The following is an 18,772-nucleotide window of genomic DNA, read 5'->3' on the forward strand; positions in this document are numbered from 1 at the left end:
AGTGGCTTTTTATAATTAAAAAATATGGCAATGTTAATTAGGATTCATGCAATAATGTCAATTCAAATGAAATGGAAAAATATTTATTAGAATTGCAGCAAATCTTCCTTAAGTAGTAAAATTGTAATTATTTTAAAATTACTACTTAAAACAAATCATTTTTTCCTAGACTAATTAGGTAGCTAATTTATTTCGAATCATATACACAATGTAATCTAATCACCTCTAAAGTAATAAACTTATCACCTTACCTATTTTTGCCTATGCTTGCTTTCAAATTCTCCTATAAATAAGTCCATCACCAATAAGTGTTAAGCACCCCACTTGCAAATTATTCTTCCTAAAAGAAAAATGGCTTTCAAATTCAATTCTTTTCTTTTTGTGACTCTCTCAATTGTAGTGGTTGCTTCCACCTTCTCCTATGTTTCGGCTCGCATACCGAATACTCTAGCTCCGTCCCCATCAGCAGATGATTGGCAACCCATAAAAGATCTAAATGATCCTAAAGTGATAGACATTGCAAATTTTGCAATAAAAGCGTACAACGATAAAATAGAAGGTTCTGACTTGAAGCTTAAGAAGGTGTTGAAGGGAAAATTTCAAGTAGCTACTACTGGCATTACTTATCAATTGTTTATTGCTGCAACGGACGAAGATTTCACCGATGAGGATATAGCGGTTGTTTTTGAAAATTCTAAGGACAATGTTAGAAAACTCATTTCTTTTGAAAGTTTGCGTAACAACTAAGTGTTATAAGCACCTAATACCCATTATTAAAGAATGAAATAGCTCAAATTTAATGTTTTGTTTAGTATTGTTTATTCTGTTGGCAATATTAGCTATGGGTTTTTCTTTTTCTTTTTTGAAGAATCCCATAAATGGTCTTCAAAGTATAGGTGGACATTTTATCTTGTTCAACTTTTAAACGATACAACATATATTTCAATTGCATTACTTTTAATTTGACAATGCTGAATTCAGATCTTTTATATAAGTAATCAGCCTTTTCGTGGCGACATATATCGCCGCAAAAGCCCCAAAGTCGCCACTAAAAATAATTAGTAGCGACTTTAAGGTCGCTCCAAGTACTATCGTTACTAAATGTTATTTGTGGCGACTATTGAGAGTCGCAATTCCCGTAATCAGTGATAGAAGCAGGAAAGTAAATGCATAATGTAACGACCCAATCGGTCGTTTTGAGCTCTAGCGCGTCGTTCGGCAGTTTGAGGCCATGAGCAGCTTCACTTTAAGTATTTTTACTTGTACGCATGGTCGGAATCGAATTTTGGTAAGTTCGGAGTTGATTTGTAAACTCTATTCTTAGAAGCTTATGATTTGTACTATCAGTCCTTGGGAATTGTATAAGATTCAGATAACTCCTATGTTTAATTGTTTATTTAATACTGATGGAATTGGATAGTTATTAATTAGTTGGCTTACCTAGCGGGTTGGGTCAGGTGTCCATCACGACTAGTGGATTTTGGGTCGTGACAAATTGAGAAAAAAAATATCCCCACGATAAGATATTTTTATATTATATTTAAACTATTTTCCTACTTAGATAATATTTTTTAATCATTTTTCGTGTAATATTGAATAATACCTAATTATTAAACAATAATTAAGAAAATATTTAAGAATATAAATATGTGAGAAAGAGAAAAAAATGGTTGGTTAGAGTCAATACTGCTAATGATTCTACAAACATAAAGATCTAAAAGTGAAAGTCATATCAATCTTTTACTCTTTAAAAATAAAATTTATAGTGGATAAAATTATAATTAAGAATAAATATTCAAAACAAGAGATGAACTAATATTAAGATTTGAATCAACATTGAATAAATTATTTTTTTATGTTAAAACTAAATAATTAAATCTGTCAATTAATTATTTAGCAAAGAGAATCCAATTCAATTGATTTTTAATTCATCGTACGAGTGAAATTCTTATTCAAGTTTAAAAAAATCTTATGATACCTAAATTTATTCCACAAAAAAAATATTAGAACACAAAGTAAAAAGGTTAGTATATTATTCAGAATCAAAGTGCTATACAAGTGACTGAGGAAGCACAATCAAAGTTAAATCCTAATCAAGAACAAGCTTTCAAGACTATATTATAAAGAGTCGACTCTGGTATAACGGAGTATTCTTTATAGATGCCTCCGACGGAATCGTAATAATATTTTTATGTCATGCATTACTTGCAAATATCATATCAAGAGGCATGATACTGTTAGCAATAATAGCAAGTGGTATACCAACAACGATTTTATTGTGAAGCCACCCACTTTAGATTTGATATACCTCTTCAAACAACTTAAATAACCATCACAAATATATCAAAGCAGAACAATGGTGCTAAATTTATAAGGAAAGCAAAATTATTAATATGGGATGAAGCACTTATGGCAAAGTATCAAACGATTGAAATAATTATCCGGAGCTCTTATTAATGAATTGTTTGGTGGAAAATTAATGGTTTGGGAGGTGATTTCTATTAAGTACTACCAGTAGTTCCAAAATCGACAAAAGCAGTGACTGTAAAAGTTAGCTTGCCAAAGTTATACTTCTGCCTCAAATTAAAAAGATTCAACTGATAAGAAATATAAAGTAAGAACAGATCCAATATTCAGTATCTTCTTGCTTCGTGTCAGAAACGAAGAAGAGCATCCAATAAAAGATGATTTGATTTTTCCTGAACACTTGATTTCAATCCCAATGGTAATAGTAGTGCATTTAATAAGAGAAATATTTATATCATTAGATTAAAACGCAATTTGTGAAATCGCATAATAGAATTAAAAAGATATCTTAGCTAGCAGAAATGAATATGTTGATAAACTAAATAAAAGATTGATTGCAAAATATTTTTCAGTTTTTGACTCAACAGAAAATGATACCAATAATTACTACCAAGAAGAATACTTAAATACTTTAATACCAAATGGCCTTCTACCATACATGTTTGTTGTCAAGTTTATTATTTCTTACGTATGTTAGTGTCACCGTATATATAATAGACTAAATTAAAATTGATCTTCCATTGTATATAGGCTAATTTTTCCATTGTGCTACTAAAAAACTAGATACACCGAATAGCTTATGTAATAGTACACAGATGGTGTATAGAAGTTTTGACAAAAACGTCATACATGCAAAAATTTTGATACTGGTCAATGTGCTTTTAAGTATATTCTTATCCCTGAATTCAACTTTCATCTTCTGAAACTAAGGAATATCCTTTTAAATTTTTGTGAAAATATTTTTTAGTATGTTTATGTTTTGCAAATATAACAAATAAGCACAAGGACAATTATCCTAAATATTGAACTATTATTACCGCAATATATTTTCTTGCATGAACAATTGTATATTGCACTTTCAAGAGGGATATCGAGATCGACAATAAGAGTTTTGGTTAAGGCAAAGCAACCAAAGCATTAGGAGGAAACATACACACAAAAAATATTGTCCACAAAGAAGTGTTCATTAAGATACCATCACATTAAATACTTTTAAACTATAATAGATAATTATATAACTAACATGACAAAATTGATCATTTGTGTAAGTTTTGATGAAGTCCTTTTATTTTAAATTCATGTTATGCTAATGTAATAATATTTTTCGATATTTAAATGATTGTTGTATTATTCTACATGAAATTTCTCTCATTAATTAATTTTTTTGTTCCTTCATATAAATAAATATTAAATATCACATGTCATTATTAACGTGCAACACACGTTCATAGATACTAGTAATTAAAAAATATGGCAAAGTTAATTAGGATTCATGCAATAATGTCAATTCAAATGAAATAGAAAAATATTTATTGCAATTGCAGCACTTTCTTAAATAGTAAAATTGTAAAATCACTACTTAAAACTAATCATTTTTCCTTAACTAATTAGGCAGCTAATTTATTTCGAATCATAAACACAACGTAATCTAATCACCTCTAAAGTAATAAACTTATCATCTTACCTATTTTTGCCTATGCTTGCTTTCAAATTCTCCTATATATAAGTCTATCACCATTAGTGTTAAGCACTCCGCTAGCAAATTCTTCTTAAAAGAAAAATGGCTTTCAAATTCAATTCTTTTCTTTTTGTGACTCTCTCAATTGTAGTGGTTGCTTCCACCTTCTCCTATGTTTCGGCTCGCACATCGAATACTTTAGTTCCGTCCCCATCAGCAGATGATTGGCAATCCATAAAAGATCTAAATGATCCTAAAGTGATAGACATTGCAAATTTTGCAATAAAAGCGTACAACGATAAAATAGAAGGTTCGGACTTGAAGCTTAAGAAGGTGTTGAAGGGAAAATTTCAAGTAGCTGCTACTGGCATTACTTATCAATTGTTTATTGCTGCCACGGACGAAGATTTCGCCGATGAGGATATAGCGGTTGTTTTTAAAAATTCTAAGGACAATGTTAGAAAACTCATTTCTTTTGAAAGTTTGCGTAACAATTAAGTGTTATAAGCATCTAATACCCATTATTAAAGAATGAAATAGCTCAAATTTAATGTTTTGCTTCGTATTGTTTATTCTGTTGGCAATATTAGTTATGGGTTTTTCTTTTTCTTTTTTGAAGAATCCCATAAATGGTCTTCAAAGTATATGTGGATATTTTATTTTGTTCAACTTTTAAACGATACAACATATATTTCAATTGCATTATTTTTAATTTGAGAATGCTGAATTCAGATCTTTTATATAAGCGATTGCTAATTCCAACCAAAAAAGAGCTTTAATTAGTAACTTATGTTCCACGATAGAAGAAAAAAAGGGTAGAAAGAGAAGTTAAGTAATCGGCCTTTTTGTGGCACCGCAAAAGTAGGGGTGTGCATTCGAATCGGTTTATCGATAAATCGAATCGATTATTTGTTATCGGTTTATCGATTTCGATTTCGAAATTTCTTTATCGAGCTATCGATTTCGATTTCGATTTTGTCCTCTTCGATTATCGGTTTATCGATGAACCGATAAGAAATACAAAAAAAAATAATAATAATAATAATAAATAAATTTACCCTTATTCTATAATGCACTTTCCTTTACCCTAAGTCCCTAACCCTATTGTTTCATCTACCATATTTAAGGAATGATCATATTTAAAGCTCAAGGGAATGAAGTTCAAATTAATGGAAAATAGAATTAGCCGTGATGATGTATTTTTATGTTTTTTTATACCGTTGGAGTGTTGGTGGCATACATTTGATCCCTTACTTTAGTTTCGTTGCATGTGCTTGTTGACACAATTTTTATGTTATAAACGGTGTTCGTCTTATTTTAACTTCTTTTGGCCCATATTAGTTAGCCGTGTTTATAGCGATATACTTTCCGTGGAATCCGGCAAATTTTCTTATTGGTGTAATCGATAAGCCCCAAAAATCGATAAATCGAAATCCAAAAAATCGAAACCTTATTGAAGCGATAACGATAAGCATATGTACAAATCGATAATCGATCAATAATTATCGATAAGGGTCAAAATCGAATCGATAAATCGGACGCGCACCCCTACGCAAAAGCCCCAAAGTTCGCCACCGAAAACAATTAGTGACTTTAAGGTCGCAGCAAGTACTACCGTTAATAAATGTGATTTGTGCCGATTTTTGAGAGTCGCAATTCCCGTAACCAGTGATAGAAGCAGTAAAGTAGTAAATACATGAATAAATTAAGAAAATTTAATATCTAATCATATATATGAAAAGAAAATTTTAACTTGATATACACACAATTCCGCTGAACCTCTTCCGTACACCTAGCTCCGTCCCTGTCCGTTAACACGAATTTAGAACTTTCGTGAAAGTGAAATTGCAAATCTTAGAAATTAAGTCACATGACAACTGTCGGTACCTACCACCTAATTCCTTTAAATAAGTGCACCCATTAAACCCTTTAAATAACCATTTTCCTCAGTATTTTCATTCTCAAAAATCCTCACAATACAAAAAGAAAAAGAAAAAATGACCATCAAATTGACCTCTGTTTTCTCCGTGACTCTCTCAATCTTGTTAATTTCTTCCTTTTTCTTCCAAATCTCCGCCGCGTTAGGCGGCGCAGCCGGTGGTTGGAAGCCTTTAACTGACGTAAATGACCCTGATGTGGTGGCGATCGGGCAGTTTGCGGTGAATGAGCACAATAAAGCGGCAGGGACAAAGTTGGAATTTCAAAGCATCACGAAAGGAGAAACTCAAGTCGTTGCCGGCACAAATTATCGACTTGTTATAAACGCCAAGGACGGCGGTTCTGTTCATAAATATTTAGCAGTTGTTTGGGATAAGCCTTGGGAGAAAGTTAAGAAGCTTACTTCTTTCAAAAAAATGTAAGGTTCGTTTTTTCAGGATGAGCGTGATCTTATTATTAATATACGAGTATATATTTTCGTGTTTTTTCGTATTTTTATATAGTTGAATTATGTTTACGAACACGTCCTAGATCCGCCTCCTTGCTTAATGAAGGAAGGAAAAATGAGAAAATGTGATGTTGGTGTATGTAGGGTTAGTTGTTTCTTTATGTTGTAATATTTGAAGACTTGTAATAAAAGTAAAGATTTGTTGGTGTTATTTGTTTCATTATATGTGGCGTGATTTATGGTTTACATTATTAATGTTTGAAGGATTTGCTTCTTTGCTTTTGAAATTGTTGATCTAAGGTCGTTTTGGACAAAATATTCAATTTGGAGTATAGTTTACTAGATCGACATTTGACTCATTTGAACGCTAGACTTGTGAAAGACTCAATATATTCTTAGATTAAACATTAATAAATGACTATTTGAATGGGCAAAATACATAACTACTTGATCGGCCGAAACTAATTTCATTCGCTAGTCGAAAAGTGTATAAAATATGTGTTTTTTGAAGTATGGAATGTTACAAATATAGCTAGCATAAGAAGATTGAACATTTGAAGTGAGAGTAGATGGAATCAAGATGCCTAAATACAAAGAATTTAAAGATATATACGCTCGTCATTCTATGATAATAGTATAATAAATGAAGATATTAATTTCACGTTGAATAAAATAATTAATAACCCCATAGAGAATGAAACGACTCAATTCAATAATTTGTTCGTTTGGATTTGCACGTGTAGGCTATTCGTGGCAATGTCTATTCTACCAAACCCCGGGGATAGTCGTAGATCAAGCCTTGAAAGTTCGGTGCACCTGTGTATGAACTTCCATCATATTATGCTGGACCGGTATACCTTAACTTAGCCTTTTACGACCTTTTCCGCCTTCTCACTGTCATTCATCGGATAAGACTACGTCACCTAAATCAACAAAAAAGAGGAAGGCATTTCTCATTGTTGGCTAGCCTGGGCTCCACACGAGATTTTATCTGAGATGGCGAGAATTCTTTAGTAAAGGCATCTCCAAACTCCAGTATAATATACTGGAGTTTTAATATTATACTAAAATTCCAGTATATTATGATGGAGTATTTTTCGATTTTGAGCAGTGTTTTCGTTCAGATTTATCTTTACATGAAAAGTGAATTGTGGCTATTTTTGACTGACCGCTTGTAAATCCGGCTATTTTTGAATTTCTCCCGGATATAATGGAAGATATAAACAGTGTGTGTATTCATATATTCATCCTATTCTTATATTAATTTATTGTCCTTTGTATGCGGAATTTTTGGATCTATGGCTAATTTCATTGTCGTGATTGAAAGTGAAAGAATGATAAAATAATATATTCATTGGAAGTTGTGGGCATATTCTAAGGGGATCCCTCACAGCTAATTTCTTTTTACAATCTTGCTCAAGCAAGCCTTACAATTTTTGGCAGTCAAATATTTAAAGATAATAGTAATTTGTGCTAAAATTCTCGTGAATAATCAGACTAGATATATAGGTACATCGGTTCTAATTGAATTTATTATTTTTAGCCTAAATCTGGATTTATTTGTGTAAAATTTGTTGAAATTGCTAAAATTGTTGAACTATGAATTCATAACTCAAACAATGTGATGGGTTCAATGATTGGAACCTGAGCCTTAAACCCATAAAATTAAAATTTTGAATTCTTGTCACACTAATTCGCGATAAAATACATCACTTGCAAATACTTTTGATTTAGACCAATGATGTGTAAATAAACTTTGACATATTAAGGACATCCATAAGCACAAGGGCAGTCCGATGCAAATATCTCGCGTCATGCAGAGTCACAAAATTATTTCAAGTGGATTATATTCATTGATTCAACACGATCAACCTCGAGTGCAATTAAATTTATTCCATCTAAAATTTAAAGTAAAGTCAATATTCCAAAGAGGTTGACAAAGGCATTACAAAGAACCCAAAGTATATCCTCACTAGAAAAATTCGTTGGCACATGGCAATGCAATAAATCTATGACATTTCTAGCTAATTTAGTTGAAAAGGACCTCGTTCTTTTTAATTTCAAATTCAAAGACAGATAATAAATGGAAGAAAAAATCTTGATGTGTTTGGAGATAGGTAAGGCCAAAAATGAGTGGCCAAGCTGCAGATTTGTGCATGTGACCTTCAAGGTGGAAAGGTGTTTTGTTTAATTAGTTGTACCCAATGTTGCAAGTGGACCAACAACTCCATATGATTCTCTATTCGAAATTTATCGGTTCGATTAATTCGGATTCACGTTATAGAAAATTATCATGCGTTTTCATTCAAAAAAAAAAGTTCTTCTCACCTTTTTCGAAGCGAGGGTCTATTGAAAACAATATTTATATCTTCATGAGGTAGGGATAAAATTTGCGTACAGACTATCCTTCCCAAACCCAGTGGCGAAGCCACATGGTCATAATAGTGGTCAATTGATCACCCTTCGTCGAAAAATTACAATGTGTACATAGGTAAAATATTACGTTTTAGAGGTATATAACACGTATTTAATACCCTTTGTTGGGAATTTTTCTTACTTTTTTTAAATTTGAACACCCTTGGGAAAATTCCTAACTTCGCCACTGCTCATACCCCACCTGTTGAGAATATACCGGGTATGTTATTGTTGTTGTTGTTTGTTAACACTCTGTAGTCAAAACCAGAAAACTAGAAAATCGTTAGTTTAAGAAAACAAAACAGAAAAATTCCGTGCCCACAATTTCCTTGTGTGTCCTTAAGGAATTTAATCCCCTCACAGTTGCCCAAGGTTACGGATTAATTCCTCCCAGGATAGAACGGAATAACTATTATATGATAGCGGCACTTCAAATCACATAACTTCGGCAAACTCAAATGGCGGAGTAAATCACACAAAATGCTTACGTTTTTTCTTTGGAAAAATAATGCAGAAGATAGAGGGGAGAGATTTTCAGATTTTTCGATGGTGAAAAATGAGGCTGAGCCTCTCTATTTACAGCCAACAGAGTTGAGTTCATCAGGTGCAAAGGTGCCTGTTCAGTTGAAGAAGTATCTATTCGACAGAATTTCTGTTAAACGTAATGGTTGGTCGCGAAATTGACCATTGGAAGTGCAGCAAATTTAAATAATTTTCCGCGCAAAAATATTAGGAAAGGAAATATTAAATGACAGAAATGGAAACTAAATTTGGTCCAAAAAATTATCAATCAAGCCGAAGCCGAGCGAGCGACGACGACGGCGCGAGGCTTGCTCTCTTCTCAACTCTCTAAGAGCTAGAAGAAGTGCTTCTATATATAAGCACAAGAATTTTCCTCTTCCTATCCAATGAGAGACAAAGTTCCTTTGTAAAAAGGACTAATTCAAAATTTCTTTTCCTACCATTTTCCATTCACACCTCTTTTGTTTTAATTAACAAAACCCAACATTGCTTTCATCCCAAAAAAAAGTTCAAAATTTCTAATTAAATAGGAAGGAATCTTACTATTTCACCACACCTCTCTGTATACGGGTAAAATCGAGCTTCTTGATATCAATAGGACTGAGCTCAAGTAATAATTCAAAACAGTGAGGAAATAGTGATAAACATCCCCGAAGGGTTCAAATAGTTGGCATGAAGCCCAAATATGGCAATCAACCCAAATCATGATGATAACAAATAAGTTTCAGTCAAATACGCGGTAAGATCATCAATCGGGACGGACCAAGTCACAATTCCCCAACGGTGCACTACCCCACGCTCGCTATCCGGCGTGCAAGTCACCTCAACATAGCACTACGATGTGCAAATCCGGGGTTTCAAACCCTCAGAATATCATTTACAATCATTACTCACCTCGAACCGGCAAAATCTCTAGCTCGCGACGCCTTTGCCCCTCAAATCGGCCTCCACGCGCGTCGAATCTACCCAAAATCAGAACGAATACATCACAACATGCTAAGGGGACAAAGCCCAAGCGAAAACAATCAATATCGGGCACAAATCCCGAAATTANATCCTTAAAATCACATTACAAGTTTAATTGTTACTCAATTTTTAGGGTAAATAGTTTGGCGCCCAACGTGGGGCTAAGGATAATAATGATTGCTTAATATTTTAACCTTCATAACACACACTACTTTTACGCTTGTTCTTGTGACTATTATTGATTTCAGGAATCAACATGTCAAACTCTCAAGCGGTACCCACTCACACTAACACCGTCCTTGGTCTTCATGGCGAAAACGAGCACGTAGTCGCCCTTGGAAACCTAGTGCCTCCAATTAATCCCGACGCACCACAGGCCGTGGATCCGGTTGATGTCAATTCTCATGTCGCCATTCGTGGAGATTTAGGCGCCGACCCTGAAAATAGCATCCGCAAAGACACCCGGGCAGCCGACGGAACACACAAAATGTTGAAGAAGGTGGAATTAGCCTTCGAATGATATTTGACATGCTACAAACTCAGCAGGCCGCAATAGCGCAACTCCAAAATCCGAATTGTTCCCCAAGCAGAATCGAACTCGATATATCACAGGAAGTTGCTCATAGGGTCGAACCCGTGCAGGAAAAATTGAACGATAATGGATCGGAACTGATCCCGCCATCATAAAAATGCTCGAGGAGCTCACTAAACGGATAGAATCTGGTAAAACGAAAATCAAGGCTAATGACAAAAAGGTAGAAACATACAACTCACGAGTTGACCAAATACCGGGGGCACCCCCGATCCTAAAGGGTTTGGATTCGAAGAAGTTTGTGCAGAAGCCTTTTCCTCAAAGTGCGGCTCCGAAGCCCATTCCTAAGAAGTTCCATATCCGGACATACCTAAGTACAACGGGACCATCGATCCTAATGAACACATCACTTCGTACACATGCGAAATAAAGAAAAATGACTTAGAAGTTGATGAGATTGAATTCGTTTTGTTGAAAAAATTTGGGGAAACTTCATCGAAGGGGGCAATGATATGGTACCACAATTTGTTGCCAATTCCATCGATTCTTTCGCCATGCTCGCTGATTCATTCGTACAGGCGCACGCTGGAGCAATAAAGGTCACGACCTGGAAGTTGGACATCTTCAAAGTGAGGCAAAAGGACAATGAGATGCTAAGGGAATTCGTATCCCGATTTCAGATGGAACGTATGAACCTACCCCCGCCTACCGATGATTGGGTTGTCCAAGCCTTTACTCAGGCTTTGAACGAGCGAAGTTCGTAAGTATCATGTCAACTAAAGCAGAATTTGATTGAATATCTAGCGGTTACCTGAGCCGATGTGCATAATCGGTACCAGTCAAAGATCAGAGTGGAGGATGATCAGTTGGGAGCCCCGTCCGGTTCCGTTTACCCAAATAGATCCGAAGGTAGGATTCAAAGAGACATCAACAGAGAGCCCCGATCGAACAGAGATCCGTACCAACCATATAGCGCAGATTGTAGAAATAATGGTCCGGGGCGTAACCCCTTTCGAAATGATCGATAGAATGATCGAGGTCAATTTTCTCGAGGGCTCATGAGTAAGAGTGGCTTCGATAAACATGTGGAGCTAGGGAAGCACCGCGGTTATTGGAATACAACTTCACTGTCGATGCTTCGGGTATTGTGTCAGCCATTTGGATGGATCAAGGATACTAGGTGGCCCAGACCGATCTAGCTCAAAGGAATCCAAATCAAATGTGCAAATTCATATGTTGAACGAGCGAAGTTCGTTAGTATCATGTCAACTAAAGCAGAATTTGATTGAATATCTAGCGGTTACCTGAGCCGATGTGCATAATCGGTACCAGTCAAAGATCAGAGTGGAGGATGATCAGTTGGGAGCCCCGTCCGGTTCCGTTTACCCAAATAGATCCGAAGGCAGGATTCAAAGAGACATCGACAGAGAGCCCCGATCGAACAGAGATCCGTACCAACCATATAGCGCAGATTGTAGAAATAATGGTCCGGGGCGTAACCCCTTTCGAAATGATCGATAGAATGATCGAGGTCAATTTTCTCGAGGGCTCATGAGTAAGAGTGGCTTCGATAAACATGTGGAGCTAGGGAAGCACCGCGGTTATTGGAATACAACTTCACTGTCGATGCTTCGGGTATTGTGTCAGCCATTTGGATGGATCAAGGATACTAGGTGGCCCAGACCGATCTAGCTCAAAGGAATCCAAATCAAATGTGCAAGTACCATGGAACCCATGGTCACAGAACCGAGGATTGCAGACAATTAAGGGGGGAGGTAGCTCGTTTATTCAACGAAGGTCATCTTCGAGAGTTCTTGAGTGACCGAGCAAAAAATCACTTCAAAGACAAGGATACAAACCAGAAAAATGACCAGGAGGAACCGCAGCACGTGATTCATATGTTTTTCAGTGGGGTCGATATCCCTCAAGGTCCGACATTTAAATGCACCATCACAATCACAATGGAGAAGCGTACCCGGGACTACTTACCAGAAGATACCTTATCCTTCAACGATGAGGATGTAGAAGGGATCAAACAGCCTTGCAACGACGCACTGGTAACATCTATCCTTATGAATAAAATTCAAGTTAAACGTGTGTTGGTTGATCCAGGAAGATCGGTGAATATTATTCGATCGAGGGTCGTGGAGCAACTCGGCCTTCAGGATCAGATCGTGCCTGCAGCTCGAGTGCTCAACGGTTTCAACATGGCGAGTGAAACCACCAATGGGGAAATCATGTTGCCAGTGTGTTTACCCTAAAAATCGAGTAACAATTAAACTTGTAATGTGGTTTTAAAGATACGTGATTTCACTTAATACCAATTTAATAACTTAGAGATAAATGATGGGAATTGACAAGAATGTAAAACAAACTAGTGATTGGACAATGCCCTCGAGCTGATGAACCCTCGAGAATAGTGAAATAAGAATAGTTAAAAAACAATAGAGAAATATTATATTGCATTGATCTATATGAATGTAAGGTGTTTACAAATGATGGGGACCCCTCTTTATATACTAGAGGAATCCTAATTGTGGTACAATTCTAATTACGAAAGTAAATCCCATGATTGATACAAATAACCGACGTTGATTTGATCCATTCCGAGATTTCTGTCGTGATCTCCGACCGATTACGGATATTTTGCCTTTCTGTTATTGCGTTCCGCTCGAAGCTGATCATATCTGGTCTCGATCGTCGGGGACCTTGATCTCGATGGGTACCTCGATCTCCAAACTCGGTACCTTGTCTTCGTGCTCAGGCCTGATCCATCACGAGGCTGACCCTCGATGCAGGTCTTTGATCTCGAAATAATGGAGAAATTGGGCAAGCCCAATTTTACTCGTATACAGATAGTCCCCTTGTTTCTTAGAGTGTAATGAGAAGAAACGAACTGAGTCTTCGATTTTGTACATCGAGCAATTACGACGACACGCTCGTGACGTAAGCGATGGAGGCGACTGAAGCGTCGTGTCTGCACAGTTCCCAAGAACATTAATTAGTGCCAGATAATGGTCGGATACTAGTGTTTTCATACCGTCATAGCAATATTATCCTCTTCATAATTTTCTCAAACTTTATTTTCAAAACTTTTCTTAATCTTCAAAGCTCTCCTTCCTTCAAGTTCCTCAATTCTGCAAATTATTTACATCCTGTTTGCCAATCCTCTCCTAAAACAACAAACTTCATCCTCTTCTTTTTTCTGAACTCACATAGAAATGGCAAAAACATCTAAAACCGTTCCCCAAAAGGACAAAGCCTCTTCATCGGGGCCGGCCGGCATGCATCGAAGAGTGCGTTCCCGGGTCATGCGATATGAGCCCATGTCGAGATATATATGCTCGATAACCGAAGGCGATCTCGAGCAGGTGAAAAAAGACTGCCATTGGGAAAAAACAAATATGGTGATTCCTACACCCGAGGAGGATATTACTACTTACGTGAAAGGGTTTTTAAGTGTTTACACTTACCCTTTCACGTTGGGTCCCGTCGACCCCGTTATATCGACTTTTACCTCCAATACAGAATAACTCTTGACCAGATACACCCTTCTTTTTGGCGTATTGTTATCTTGATTTGATTCTTCGTGAGCAAGGTCGAAGGGATACCGTTTACCCTCGACCACCCCATTAGACTGTATAGCCCCCGTCTCTATCGGGGCGGATTAATAAGGCTCCATCGCCGAGCCACAAAGGTGTTGTTCTCGAGTACAGAAGAGGACAAGGATCGAGGATGGATGGGTCGGTTTGTCCGAGTGAGGACCTCCGATATAATCCCGGCCGAGAAAATGCCATTCCTCGAGGAGTGGAACATGAAGCGTAAGTATAACCCATCAACATCTTATGTTGATTGTTTTGTTTCTTTTATCTTCCTTCACCCATATCATTTCTCACCCACGTCTTTTCTTATGATGTAGCAGTTCCCTGGGTGCCCGGTGCAATCCCGAACCTCAAAAGTTGGGATCGCAAGCTGGCTTCGACTTCTACATATGCTGAGCGCTCGTGGCGCGTTAGTGAAGGGCCTATGGGAGGCCAAGAATCATGGTAAGCTTATCTTATACGCTTTTTATGCTCTTTTCTGAAACATTTCTTTTCATTTGTACTTGATTCCCTTTTATGCAGGTCTCGGGGATGTTGACGAAATGAGGCCGGCCCCGCCTAGGGAAAAGAAGGCCCCAAAACCGGCTAAGAATAAGAAGAGGATAAGGGTCTCGCCTTCAGATACTCCGAAGCCTAAGAAGAGCAAGACTCGTAAGTCGAAGAATGACTCTGCCGCTCTACCTGCTCATGTAGCCCAAAAACTACGAGATGAAGAAGATGAGGGAGAAGACGCTGACTGTGAGCTGGTGGCTCGAAAGAGGGGAAGCGTCGAAGCTTCAAAAGCAGCTGAGCCGGTGATGGTCGAGGAGGCCCATCTTCAGGCCGAGGAGATCTCGGAAGATGGTCCGAGCAAAGTCCCCGGGTCATCAGGGGCTGAAGATGTCTCCTGTCGTGACGAACAATCGGCGAGTGTGCCTGTCCGCCGTGACGAACAGTCGGCGGGTGTGCCTGAAGGGTCCGATTTCGAGGCCCTCCGAGAAGGAGAGAGTGCCCCAAGTGACTTGCTTGGGTCAATCAATATTGATGATTCGCCGCCCCTCCCCACATTTTCTAAAGGGTAATTTTGGGAGGCCCAGTCTATGGAGACCCCCGATATGGGAACGGCCCACGAAGGGGATGATTTATTCTGTGGCTGCTTCACGGGGGTCGATGATGTTTCCGACCTGGATGCATAGATCATTTTTTATGAGGCTCAGCGACTCCTGAACCAGGTAGATTTCATCCCCCGTTTATTAGGTTTACATTTTTTTTTATTTCCTTTTGTCTGATTTTTTTCCTTTCTCTACAGGTTGTGACGCTTCATCGGGGATCGTTTTCCAAATCCCGAGCTGAGCTGAACCGGTGTGAGCCGATCTCAAAAGTCCCACGGAGGATAGAGACGCCCTCAAACTCCATTATGTGCAAAAAGAAAAGGAGATCAGGGACCTCCGAGCTAAATTGGCAACAGCTCATAAAGAGCAGACCAATCTCATCAAGCAGGTAATGTAAATTTTTGGGAGATTGACATATCAATTTGATATTGGTGACTAACACTCAGATCCTGCAAGTTCAGCAAAAGGCCGAAAAGATTGAGCCGCTTCGTGAGGAGGCTAAAATGAAAGAGGCAGAGACTTTGGGGTGGAAGCAAAACATGGACCGCCTCGCCTCGGAGAAAGATATGGCTCGAGCCCAGCTGTCTTCGGTTGAGCGTCAACTCCAAAGCGTGAAAGAGGAGAGCTTGGCCCGAGCCAAGAAAATTGAGGAGCTCGAGGCTCAGTTGGCCACTGAGCTTGCAAAAGTCACATCTGAGGCAGAAAAAGTAAAGGCCGAGGCGGAGGTGGTCGTGGCCGTCTACCGAGCCGATGCTGAAGCCGCTAACGCTCGAGCAAAGGAAATTTCCGATGCTGCTCAGGTTCGATTATCCTGCGTTGCCGAGCTTGCTAAGCGCCAGTCTCGGAGAGAGACTCTCGAAGAGATTCATGCTCGTGGCTTTGACCTCATGGCCGATATCGAGAATGCGAAAGTGCTAAAGCTTTGCTCTTTGATGATGATGACTCTGGGAGCCCTGAGTGGTCTTTGTAAATACTTTTGCATATATGAAAGAACTTTTTTCTTTCCGATTTGTCTTTGTTTCGTGAAAACTTTGTTTTGTTTTCACTTTATGATAATTCTGATATATTTTAGGTCTTGTGAGAAATTTGACTCACTTCGTTGCCTTGTGAAAATGTTGTTGAAATTAGATTTCTATAGTCTCCAAAATCGAGTGAGTACTTGCTTGAACTCGGAGTAGAAAAGACCTTTAGGTTTTGGTTAAGCGAGGGCACATTCTCGAGCTCGATAATGCAATGGCCCTTAGGCTCTTGAATTGGGCCAATATGGCCTCAAAATAGTGGCGTTTTCCCTTTTTTGGCTTAAAAGTTTAATCATATAAATATTTGTTATGCCTTAGCATGAGATAAATCTGTACCCATTAGGATTCAGTGTTGTCAGAAAAAAAATTTGTTATGCCTTAGCATAAGTTTGTTCAATTTGGTACCTCTTAAGGTTTTCGAGGGTCGATGTCACGGAAACCCTATGTAAATTTGCCGAGGGAAGCCCTTTTTTAACCGGTTTTGTGAAAATATTTGAAGGCCTGTTTGATTACGGAATTCGGACGTCTCCGAACCGTGTTAGTTTGGCCATAGCCTTTAACTTGATATTGTCCCATTGGGATTGTCTCTCGATTATGCTTCAAACTTGTTCGAAGTATTAGTCCCCGAGTGGGGTGGCCGTGGCCCATAAAATCGAGGATTGCCTTTTTAAGGTCTTAAGATTTCGAAGTTTAACAATTCGAGCATGTCGATTTTCAAAAGACAGTCCCCGAGTACGGGATTAATTACTCGAGCTTTAGTTGCAATTGGCTCTTGATCTGGTTTTCGTATAATATCGTAAGTACGAAATTGTAAAGTAGAAATTTCACTAAGGCATGGAACATCCGATAAGGAAAAAGTACTTCTTTCAATAGATCATTCATGCGTACATGTTTTGTCATTAGGGCTCGGGCAATCTACATGGGCACGGTTCGTTTGACCGTTTGGCCCTTTACAAAATTTTCCTATCGAGACACCGTTGACACGAAGCATCTTCTTTGAAAACATAACATCTGAGGGTGATAACCCCGGTATTCGAGGTTAATTGTAAAGAATACTCGGATACTGTTGAATTGTCCCTAGGTAGCACATATAATTGTTGCCTCGTTAAAAACCTCGCAGGAAAAACCCATTTGGGACAAAAACTGATCTAAGGGAAAAAGAGTGCAACGCATGCTTTAAAACCTGAAGTCTTTGTGTTGAAGAATTTCTCGCTGTCTTCGATCGAACACCTGTAATAGGTTAGTATATAAAATATAAATGAAAAGGAGAGAGAGTCATACCCTAGAAATAGTACTATTTGAGGAGTGATATGTTCCAATTATTTGGCAGTTGTTTGTCGTTCATCGTGCCAAGCTTGTAAGATCCCTTTCCGATGACGCCGAGGACCTGATATGGTCCTTTCTAATTTGGGCTGAGTTTCCCCTTGTTTGGATCTCGAGGTTTGAGGGTAACTTTTCTCAGAACTAAGTCCCCAATTTGAAGTGTCGAAGATTGGCTCTTCGATTATAGTATCTTTCGATTCGCTATTTCTGGGCGGCCATTTGAATGAGGGCGGCTTCCCGTTTTTCGTCTAACAATTCGAGGCTTGTGTTCATAATCTCGTGATTTGATTCTTCCGTTGTGCATCAAAACCTGACGCTTGGTTCCCCGACTTCGACCTGTATCAAAGCTTCGGCGCCGTACACCAGGGAGAACGGCATTGCCCCCGTACTGGATTTTGTCGTTGTCCGATATGCCCAAAGCACTTCGGGTAAAATTTCTCTCCATTTCCCCTTAGCGTTGTTCAACATCTTCTTTAGGTTTTGAATGATGGTTTTGTTCGTTGATTCGGCCTGTCCGTTCCCACTAGGATGATACGGCGTCGATAATATCCTTTTTATTTTGTGCTCTTCGAGGAACTTTGTTATTTTGCTGCCGATAAATTATTTTTCGTTGTCGCACACTATCTCGGCGGGTATGCCGAATCGGCATACGATGTGATCCCAGATGAAGTCTATAACTTCTTTCTCACCAACTTTCTCAAAAGCCTGTGCTTCAACCCATTTAGAGAAATAGTCAGTCATAAATAAAATGAACTTAGCTTTACCTAGGGCCGATGGCAGAGGACCAACGATGTCCATCCCCTATTTCATGAATGGCCACGGGGATAGGACTGAATGAAGTTGCTCTCCGGGTTGGTGGATCATCGGCGCATGCCTTTGGCATTTGTCACATTTTCGAATGAACTCCTTAGTATCGTTTTCCATACTGTCC

At 38.1% G+C, this 18,772-nt stretch overlaps 3 protein-coding genes across 3 annotated transcripts; all 3 read left to right on the forward strand.

Moving 5' to 3' along the window:
- Window positions 1-351: 351 nt before the first annotated feature.
- LOC109240439 (cysteine proteinase inhibitor 5-like) lies at window positions 352-784 on the forward strand. The gene has a single exon (XM_019407088.1). The coding sequence runs from the start codon at window positions 352-354 to the stop codon at window positions 745-747; it is 396 nt and encodes a 131-aa protein (XP_019262633.1). The 3' UTR covers window positions 748-784.
- Window positions 785-4,058: 3,274 nt separating this feature from the next.
- Window positions 4,059-4,524, forward strand: LOC109240440. The gene has a single exon (XM_019407089.1). It carries the CDS (start codon window positions 4,088-4,090, stop codon window positions 4,481-4,483), a length of 396 nt encoding a protein of 131 aa, XP_019262634.1. The 5' UTR covers window positions 4,059-4,087; the 3' UTR covers window positions 4,484-4,524.
- Window positions 4,525-5,912: 1,388 nt separating this feature from the next.
- On the forward strand, window positions 5,913-6,594 carry LOC109240445 (cysteine proteinase inhibitor 1-like). Its single transcript, XM_019407094.1, has one exon. It carries the CDS (start codon window positions 5,983-5,985, stop codon window positions 6,343-6,345), a length of 363 nt encoding a protein of 120 aa, XP_019262639.1. The 5' UTR covers window positions 5,913-5,982; the 3' UTR covers window positions 6,346-6,594.
- Window positions 6,595-18,772: the final 12,178 nt, after the last annotated feature.

Source organism: Nicotiana attenuata, unplaced genomic scaffold (genome assembly GCF_001879085.1).
Source record: "Nicotiana attenuata strain UT unplaced genomic scaffold, NIATTr2, whole genome shotgun sequence".
Lineage (NCBI taxonomy): Eukaryota > Viridiplantae > Streptophyta > Magnoliopsida > Solanales > Solanaceae > Nicotiana > Nicotiana attenuata.